The sequence below is a fragment of the Sebastes fasciatus genome, chromosome 2, assembly GCF_043250625.1.
Source record: "Sebastes fasciatus isolate fSebFas1 chromosome 2, fSebFas1.pri, whole genome shotgun sequence".
In the NCBI taxonomy this organism is placed as follows: Eukaryota; Metazoa; Chordata; class Actinopteri; order Perciformes; family Sebastidae; genus Sebastes; species Sebastes fasciatus.
In genome coordinates, this window is record NC_133796.1 from 24,814,317 (window position 1) to 24,824,946 (window position 10,630).

A 10,630-nucleotide genomic window follows, 5' to 3' on the forward strand; every position below is an offset into this window, starting at 1 on the left:
TATATATAAAGTATATAAGTATAATTATACGTATACTCATATACAAACATACATATATAATAATATATAATAAATTATATGTATATATATATAATCCCATTCCATCTCGACCCTGCAGGATTACAATGCTCCTCATGTTTCAGCATCATCACTAATAAAAAAAATTGCTAAAAAAACCCAAACAATATGCATACTAAAATCTAATTTAGTAAAAATTTAGAAAATGAATAAAGTAAATTAAGTTAAACTACATTTGCTCTATTCTCAAAGTGTATTTTGAACAAGAGTCAGAAAACAAAAAAAATATGAAATACCAATTTTGTCTTGATCCAAAAGTAGAATTTATATATTAATTTGAAATAATTTATTCTTTTTTTTTATTGTTTCATCTTTTATGACATCAAAAATAAATAAACATTTAGACAGCATCCTTTCTATCTTATATGAATAATTTAAACCGACATGATTTGTCATTTATATATATATATATATTTCTCCATATTTATACAAACATACACATCACGGAGAAAATATTCTGCTGTTAACAACAAATAAAAGAAAAACAGATTTGTGAAGCAGAACCTGCCGACACATCGTTCCGCAACAGTTACTGTTTGACTTTGCAAAATCACAAACAAAAACATACACAAACAGCCGTAGAAGTACACTACTTGATATAATTAGATCATTTTGTAGAGGTTACATTCATATTCAAGTCTTTGTTCGCTGCAGTCTGACCAGAGTCCAGTCAGAATAAAACTGTTTTTATGAGCTTCTTTAAGGCAGTTGAATACATGATAATTTTAAACACTAATTTACACTGATCCTTATGATTAAAACGGCTTCTACACCGGACATTAAAGAGAATATTAGCTAATGCTTTACTAGTGCTTGTATATTTCTACTCAGCGTGATACATGGATTGTTTCTTTCTTGATTCACAGTCATGATGTGTTTATCGTAATAATGAAGAGACATGATTGCCTCTCAAAACTGTATCAAACTAAATTAGTTGTACAGGTTAATATGTTGGATGTATTTCACTTCATGACATTACGGTCTATTTAATGTGTTAATTCATTCAGAAATCAAAACCCAATTATTTCAGTGCTACAAATGTTAAGTACACATAACATAAATTTATCGGCTTGATAATAAAGCTATAAAATATCCTGTTTTCCATCATTTGCTTTTGTTGATCTATTTTACTTCCACCCTTTCTCACAATCAGAATTGTATAATATAACTGCTGTACAGGTGTTAAAAGTGTGTGTATGTGTTATTGCTTTTATATAATTGGTACATACAGTAACCCCTCCTACCAAACCATAGACTGTATATAAAGATGGACGACATGACAGCTCCCCAAAAGTGAAGCCAAAACATCTCGATCGCCCCCTGGTGGCTGGCTGCAGTACAGGTCATAAAGCCCACCTCCTCCATGCGGATGGAACAAACTAAAAAGTATACGTCAAATAAATTTTCCCCAAAAATGGTTTCTGTCATTTTAGGTAGTTCTTATCAGGCTGAAGTATGTTCAGGTGTTAATTTTTCTGATAAGTTTGGTTTTAATTAGTTATTTGATGCTATAAAAAGGGGGTGAAACGTCATGATTGACAACTGTGATTGACAGCTGCTCTGAGTGAAGTAGTCGCAGCCGGAGGCTTGGTAATTATACGAGAGAGGAGATGTAAATTTAACTTTCCATAACTATCACGAGCCTGTGTCAATTTGATCATAATTACAGTTATCAAGATTGGCTAAATGAGACTACTAAACGTCATCTCGTTGACTCGTCCGCCTTTACAGCCTTGTTGTGTATACTCGCGTTCATGCGACCGTGGTGGAGTTCGTTTATAGCCTAACGTTAGCTTTTTACTTTTGCTGACTGCATTTACACTTCAAAAATCATAAAAGTGGTGTCCGTTAGTGAAGATTATTTTACGGAACAAAATGTGTGAGTATCATATTGTTTGTTGTTTATCACAGAGCTTATTTTCTGCAATAATCCAAAAACCAATGTAAAAATCCCATTGTGATTTTGTCGAGGGAACCCACCGCGATTCTAAGCTCCGGGTTGGCCTACAAAAATACGTCATTCCTGCCGAACTCTATTGTGGTTCGTTTTTGTGTCTTTCTAGCCAAACAGCTACCGTGGTACCTCTATACTGCGGCTCCAGCCACTAATCACTACTGCGCTACTCTGGCTCCAAATGATGTCAACATTTCAAGATGGCAACTCCTATATCTGGGATATTTTGGCTTCACTTTTGTACAGGGGGAGAAAGTGAAGACGCGTCGTCCATGTATGATATATATATAGTCTATGTTCCAAACTGTCAGTCGCTTCTTATGAAGTACCTGCTATCTCTTTCATTCCTTTTAATTTTTCTGATGCAGCATCTTTTATCTCCACTCATCTGCAGTTTGATCTGGACAGTTTTCTTTAAGTATATCTCCAAAGCAGTTCAAGAAAGGATGAATATACAGTACACCCGACCATGTATAAGTACTATATGAGTGAATGTTTGATGTACTTCACAGAAAGAGAACTTCATGTCCGGACAATCAGCAAGCTGCTACACTATATATCCTGACATGTGGCTGTTATCCAATCACCACATGCTGGTTGTGGTACTTCTGTAGTCCCAACGGAGGATGTTTGCTTGTTGTCTCGTACTTCTTTTTGGAGGATCTGACAGAGGAAGCAGTTCTCTGGCAGTTCACTCACATGTTTATTTTTTTTTTAACACATCCTGAGTTTGTCATTCTTCATCATGGTGGGAGGAATCAGGGCTGGACTCATCCTCCTCCTCCACAGTTTCTGCCTGCAGTGTGTCACGGCGCGTGAAGGCGGCCGCCAAGGTCACGCTCAGGCGCGGCTTGACGGGCGCCATCTCCGACAGCCCGATGTTGTTGCTACGAGTCACAAGCGTCGTCTTATCCATAATCTCGCCACTGTCCTTGGACACCACAGCGTCGAGAAAGTCGTATTTGTGGGAAATCTTGCCGCTCTCAAACAGGTACTTCGCCAGGTAGGAGACGGCGACGTTACCCAGAAAGGAGGCGAGCATGGAGACGGTCTTGAAGGGGAACTTCTGGACGACGACTTCCTCCATTTCTCCAGTCATGTGGTGTATCCTCTCCTCAGTGGTCCATCCAGGGTAATAAATGAATGGAGGCAGCTGCAAGTAAGGTTCACCTCCGCCTATACGCAGCACCACGCCGAACAGGTAGGCCGCCACAGAGCCGTACGTGTTGGTGCCTTTGACAAAGAGCACACTGAGCAGCTGGGGGAAGATGATGACGTAAACCAGGTCTGAGCTCAGGTACCAGAGGCCGTAAACCGTCCCGGTCACCAGCGCCATCACCGTGGCAAGGCCGCCGAATACAAAGATAGTAATACGCATCACCCACACGATCTCACGGTCAGACGCCTGAGGAAACAGAGACGAGTGGAAAAAGGATTGTGACATGTGCAAAAAAACACAGATGTTGTATAAACTTTGTGTCAGATGCCACACATGAACTCACCGACTGTCTAAAAGCGAGCTGGTAGATGTTCCTCGCAAACATGGAGCTCGCTGAAAGGATGGAGGAGTCTGCAGACGACATGACAGCTGCAGACACTGCACCCAGGCCGAAGAAAGAGACGAACGGCGGGCAAAGGTGTTGGAGCACGATGGGAAGAATCATGTCCGCTTGGTCCCTCTCTTTAGGAGGAATGGGACCATAAGATGTCTGGTTCCAGTCTGAGCAAGGGAAAGATTTAATGACACATCTAATATGCCCTGTATGCATGTACTGTAACATAAATAAACAACCATGTGGCCTTCAGAGAAACCCAACTTTTCCAAATTCCAAAGAAATCAGGTCATTTGCAATTAAACATTCATAACACTGAAACATAATGAAAATGTAAGCCATTACTCAATATACAGTATGAAACTTGTGCACTACTAGGGGTGGAGGAAAAAATCGATACAGCATAGTATCACGATATTTTGCGTGGCAATATTGTATTGATACACGGGTGTCAAGTATCGATCTTTTATTATATAAACTATTAACCTGACGGCCGCTACTCTGTCTTTCAGAGGTTGTAGCAGGCTCAGGCTTAAGGCTGATATGCTGATATCATATGAAACTACAAAACCTAAGGAATCGATTGGCTAAATAACGCTCCAAAGTTTTGATTCAATTTTGGCAAGGATGGCCATTTTCAAAGGGGTCCCTTGACCTCTGACCTCAACGTATGTGAATGAAAACTCTGAGAGGAACAGAGTGAAAACTGTGTCTTCTTAGATAAAACAGATGTTGACAAACTGCATAATTTGCAGTTAAAAAAAGGTAATAAATCGCAACATATCACAATATATCTTATCGCAATAATCGTAAAATGTTTAAAATCGCAATGAGATTGTATCATGATAATATTGTACCGTGGGGCCTCTGGTGATTCTCACCCCTACGCATTACAATTTCAAAACTGCATCAAAACATGCATGATCATTAGAAAATTAAATATGATAGCACTGCAACATTTCTTTTTCATTTAGTGTCTTTGTTTTTATAATTTTAGGTTCATAAAACAGTTTTGCAAAAGTCTGACACTCACATAAGAAGAAAGAGGAAGAAAATACTTTGTTTGCTTTTCGTGTACATTTTTCATTAGTTTAAATGTGCAAAAACTGCTATTAAAAGAGTACAGTAAAGTAACCTATCACATCCAGATAGATCACATATTAATATAACAACACAGAACACGTTCACATAAAAAAACACAATACACCAATGGAACGTTAAAATTAATAACAGTTTACTGATAATGGGAATAACCAAGGTGAATAAAATATTACTGTCTGCTAAGATCAAATAAAAATCTTTCAATTTTGCAACTCATGTTTAATATTTTCATGTTGAAACAAGACAAAACAAAGTTGTGTATTCAGATGTTCACCGAGGAATCTGACGCCTAAAAATCTGGAGATCAACCCTCTAATTTGGTCCCTTGCCTCCCTCTAATGTAATATTTACACAGCCAGCGTGGTTATTAAATGGATTGCTGCTTCATTATGGATGAGGTGAACCAGCTGCTATTTACCAGCCTCTCTCAGATCTAAGGGCAACATGGACCCATCCAGAGACTTCCCCCCAAAACAAACACAGCCTGTGCATTTTATTTGCAAGCTCATGTGTGTCTCTCTAACTAACCTGTGGAGGCCCCGATGGCCCCGATGAGAACGGAGGGCACGGCCATGACGAGGCACCCGAAAGCGGCCAGGAAGGAGAGGACCTGGGCGTAGGTGGCCGAGGAGGAGGACAGGACTCTCTGGAAATACACCTGCCAGGGGATTCCTCCAAGCATCTGCAGCACATTTAGAAACCAGTGAATAACATTTGCAAAACTCAAGCCCGACATAGTTATGACTTATATAGCCCAAAAATCGCAAATTTGTCTGAAAAAGCTTGACAATCTGCACACCATACGACACCCTCGGTCCTTAAAATCTCAATTTGGATAAGGAAAAACTCACAAAAAACACATTTAACTGGGGAAAAAATGTTTGTCAGGAAAATGTAATGTAGTAATGTCAGAGTGCATGAAACTCTTTGCCATAAGGTTCCACTAGATGATCTGAGAAAGAGCTAGTATTTTCACTTCATAAATGACTTGACCGACTGGTCAAAGTCATCACTGATTAACAATCAACAAATAGTCCCAGCACGATGATATTAGTTCATTAATACAATCAGTTTTAGAGCTTTAGACCTAGTATTGGTCTCAGTGGACTGATGAAGTGAGGGATGAAGAAGTCGCGGTGACTATACCAGGAGGCAGAAGTTGTCGATCCAGACCCAGGTGTCACTGCTGTGAATGCTGCCTCTCCATGGCGACTGGTACACCTGCTTCACCGCAGTAATGGTGATGTCTGACACCGCAGGGTTGGCCAAAGCAAACGGGACACTGATCCACTGCAGACGTCCAGAAACAAGCACAACCGTTATTTAACCCACCTTAAATTCTTTTCATTATTTCTAGACAATATGTCACAAATAAATCTTTGCAGTGTCGTCTCATGTCACTTGTGCCTTTGGAGCAGCATTTGTGACTATTTTTGTGACAAATTCTTAGAGTGATTTGGCATATTTTAAGTCAAGGTCAAACTACATTCGGTGCGTCAAATACAGTAAATCTACTCAACAGTAGGTGTGTAGGAAAATATTTTAAATATTGAGTATCGCGACATTATGTGTCGATGATATGATACTGTATTGATTCTCAAAAAACACTATTGATTTTTAATGAATAGTTTACATGCAAAAACTCAGTCAATACTTTATTTCATTTCCAAAGAGATGTGCCCTCTAAGTGTATCTGGCCTCTCAAAAAAGTAAACTCTTTTTCTCAGATTTTATGCATATGGTGATGTGTTCTTTATACTAGGACAGTTTCATGATACGTATCGTATCGCCAGATTCTTGCCAATACACAGCCCTACTCCAGAGGGGGTATCTAAATACACTAGTTGCCATCATGTACTTTTCACTTCTGCTCAACATGAACCTACCAGGCCAAGAAAGATGCAGAAGAGCTGCACGACGTCGGTGTAGGCCACAGAGTAAAGTCCTCCAACCAGGGTGTAAAAGATGGCGATGAGCGCTGAGATAACCACTGACATCTTGATGTTGATGTCCACGATGACGCTCAGAGTGGCACCTAAGGTCACGAGCAAACAGATGTTATGGCCACTGCAACATCATCTAGAGACAAAAACTGACTTTGATCTTATTGTAGACAGGTACATGAACTCACCAAGGGCGGATAGGATGGCAGCGGACCAGAAGATCTCACCCATGAGTGCAGGTATGAAGAGGAGGCCACCCATGCGTTTCCCATATATCTGCTGGAACGGGTCCAACATGGTGACGTAACCTCGAGAGCGCATGGGTTTGGCGAAGAAAAGACCACCTGGGACAAAGAGGGGACATATTGGCCATCCAGAGCCCCTATACATCTAGACTAAACTGCTTTTTGCAGTGCTCAAGTACATTTATATACATTCATTGTTTGATTTTGCACTGTTTCTTAAAATTGATTTGTTAAAATTGACAAAACCATGAAACATATACCATAAAAGAGGCTGATACTTGAACAAGTGCAGTTCAGTATGAACAAAGGACGACTGCTGACAGTTTGATGAGTACCCAAACCAACCATTTCAATCAGCTATGTGATCAATAGGTCAGTATATTAATGTGTGTCGTGCCGTTTAATGGAAATTGGAAGAAACAAGGACAAACAACATCCCTGGTTATGCTCCTGGTCACAAGTAATATCAAACCTGTATTTGACATTGTTTTAAATCCACTCACCCACAACGAGACTGAGGGCATATCCAAAGGGAGCTTGAGCCCAAGCCAAGCCATAATCAGGCAGATACACATACTCCGCTGTGCCATTTATATATCCTCCACCAACCCAGGTCGCTGGAAATCACACAAAAAACACATGTCACCACTAGAGAAAAAAAAAAAAAAAATCAGATTACAGAATTACATTTATCTGGCATTTCCAACACAGTATAGAGATCACTGGCTCTGCTGTGGCTCAACCGGGGGAGGGGCAAAAGGCTGTCACTTTTTACAGTTTCATACATTATCTATTTGCAGTGTTGGTTGCAGTGTAGAGAAATAGTACATAGTGTGCTCACATGGTGGGTTTAAAGAGGGGTTTTAATAGAATCACAGTACCCTGCCTTAGTATTTGGCATTATTTTGAATTCTTTTTGGGTTCTAATTTAAAAGGGAGGACAGTTGGAGGTTTTATGGAAAAACTGTTTTAACTATTATTGTTGAATAAATATTGTGAATTTATGATTGCCCTCTCCTTTTTTAGGTTATCCATTTCCAGGTTATTCATTTCCAATCATTTTTTCCCTTTAATTAAATAAATGTGGTAATATTGAACTGAATGCACGTCTCCCGCTCTTGAATATGTGAATTTATTGGGTTCAACACTCAAGTAATTGAGGCCTATGGCCTGCGGCCTGTGGGTCTCTGCAGTAGCATTGCATTGGCCATTCTCTATACTGTGTTGGGTTACATTAATATAAAAGCTACACTGTAAACAATTGCTGTTAATTTACAGCAGGATTTCAACAGTATTAACCTGTTATTGCTAAAAACAGTGCTTTACTGTTAATACAAAAGAAAACCTGTTAAATTACGCTCATAGGCCGTTTTTTAACTGAACTATAATGCATTCTTAAAAAAACAGCACTTTACTGCTGATCAACTGTCTAAAGTATCATCAGTAACAGTTTCATGCAGTATTTCTTTAATTCTGGGACCTGATCTGCACATGTGAGGCTTGTACATTGTGCATGATTGGAAAATCAGTGAATGGTTTGCATTCTGTGCTTGTAGCCAGCTAGAGACAGACATTTTGGGAAAAGTGTCAACGAGTCTATTATAGCCTTTTTCCTAACAAGTGCCTTTAATTGTATTTAGTGTGACTATTCCTATGTCTGTAACCTGCTAAGTCTATTCATCTAGGCAAAAAATTATGTTTATTAAAATGTATGTAAAAAATACAACCTAAATAGTGCATTAAAACAAATCAGTAAGATAATGTAAAAGAAAGGTGAAAAACAGCTATATAATGTATCTTTAAACAGTACATTAACTGTAAAAATACTGTGAAATTATTAAAAAAAACAAACAGTATTTTTCATTAACAGTACAAAGCTGTAAATTTCAGCGACAGTATAATAATGTTAATTATTAATGTTAATTTTACAGTAACATAAAGAGCAACCCTGCTGCCAGTTCTTTACTGTTATTTTACTGGGAAATTCTTAACAGTGTAGAGAAGTGAATGGAATTGTTTAATTTCAACATCTGCTTCTTCACATGTTAAAAGAAGAACAGATTCAACTTGTCAAAAACAGACCTGAGCGATAATTTTGAAGCTTTTGAAGCCAGTTTTATAGAGTAATAATAAATCCAAACTTCACCTGTCATGGTAAATCCACCCACAAATAATCCAATGTCTCTCCCACCGACCATGATGGTCTCGCTGCGGTTGGTGCCCTCCGCCTCTCCGGAGTGTTTGTTCTTCCATGCAGCCCAGATGCCCACGAACAGGATGAGCAGGTAGAAGATCGCGATAGCCACGAGCCCCTCGACATGGATGGTCATGGTCGCACCGGTCTACCGCTAGGAACAGGAGGACATGGACACCTGATGGCGCACGGAGAAGAGAGGAGCACATATTAAGTACAATATAGTATATATATAAATGCAATCATTTGGCGTTTATTTCTGCAACATTTTGACCTTTTTGGTTTGTTTGAAATCCACAGAATTTTTTTGTTTTTTAGCAGGTTTTTAGAAGAATCAGAATCAGAATGGTGTTTATTGCCAGGTGTAAGAGGTATACACTAGGAATTTGCTTTGGTTTTGTTGGTGCAAGTTAAACAGTATAATAACAAAAGAATAGATACAAATGTTAGAATAAAATAAGAATAACATTTTTTACAATTTACCAATATACAATATACAAAATAAGCGATAAAGCAAAAATAAACATGATATAAACAGATAGTGCAAATATTGCCGGTGTGCAAACATTCAGGTATCAGAGGGAGAGAGATACAGTAGATGGATTAACTGACCAAACACGCGTTAACTTGTTGAAATAGAAAACTAGAATGATAATATAGTCCAAAAGAGAGATTTCCTCTGCTGGTTCAATAGATCTCATGCGCGTCTTTTCCAGACATATGACTTTCAAAGCAGTATAGGTCATTTGTGGCGATCGTTTATAATCTACATTATCATAATAATAAGTAAAGTGAAGATGTATTGTAAAAGAAACCTGGATGCTCATTTTGTTGTCATTTTCTATTCCTTCAGGCAAAGACATAAAGTAAAGTGCCAGCTACATTTTCTATAGTTCAATTCACACAAATATAAGATCACTCCCAACATGAAAAAAAAAAAAAATTAATCAAACGAATATGTGAACATTTTTTTTTTTTTAAATAATCAGTTTATCTTCTTTATCTCGTGACTGGTGGATTTGGATCAAACCCCTTTCTCCTTTTCTATCCGGACACATACATGCGCGTAAAATCCAAATTACGCACGAAATTCACTATGAAATTATAACCACCCCAAGATCGAGACAGTCTTATCCAAATGATATTGTAGATAATGAACATGTCATCCAAAGATCTCCACTTTGTTCATGCTCAAATCAATAGAGATCATCCTCTAAAGTGACATTTGATAAATAAACGGACTTAAACAGTTTAGGAAAGCTTGAAAAACGCATGAACTTACCTCAAGTGTTCCTATAGAGTCATGTGCTGATGGGCCACCGGAGGGACAGTTAAATGAAAGGTTGGTGGAGGTCTCCCGGATGACTTACTGAGGCTTATAAGGAGGCAGGTGACGTCAGAGGACTGATGCTGACGTCAGAGGAACCAAACGTCCCTCTTAATGAGCACCTTGTACGGATCCACGTCACAGTGTGCAGCATACTCTGACTGGAGGAGAGATTCCTTTACTCAATAAAGGGGATGTTTTTTTTTTTAAACTACTGAATGGCATGACGTGAATT

General features: G+C 38.7%; 1 protein-coding gene across 1 annotated transcript; it reads right to left on the minus strand.

Moving 5' to 3' along the window:
* Positions 1 to 238: 238 nt before the first annotated feature.
* Positions 239 to 10,427, minus strand: slc5a7a (solute carrier family 5 member 7a). Its single transcript, XM_074615148.1, has 9 exons — positions 10,351 to 10,427; positions 9,021 to 9,246; positions 7,378 to 7,491; positions 6,818 to 6,973; positions 6,573 to 6,721; positions 5,833 to 5,976; positions 5,215 to 5,368; positions 3,535 to 3,752; positions 239 to 3,437 (listed from the first exon to the last, which is right to left on the minus strand). The coding sequence occupies exons 2-9, from the start codon at positions 9,202 to 9,204 to the stop codon at positions 2,766 to 2,768; spliced, it is 1,791 nt and encodes a 596-aa protein (XP_074471249.1). The 5' UTR covers positions 9,205 to 9,246; positions 10,351 to 10,427; the 3' UTR covers positions 239 to 2,765.
* Between the last annotated feature and the right edge of the window lie 203 nt (positions 10,428 to 10,630).

Excerpts from the sequence above, each read along its gene's own strand:
- slc5a7a (XM_074615148.1), bottom strand. The coding sequence starts at position 9,204 with ATGACCATCCATGTCGAGGGGCTCGTGGCTATCGCGATCTTCTACCTG. Across the intron at positions 6,722-6,817 it reads TGCCATCCTATCCGCCCTTG|GTGCCACTCTGAGCGTCATC; the intron begins GTGAGTTCATGT and ends TCGTGACCTTAG. Across the intron at positions 5,369-5,832 it reads TCGACAACTTCTGCCTCCTG|ATGCTTGGAGGAATCCCCTG; the intron begins GTATAGTCACCG and ends AATGTGCTGCAG.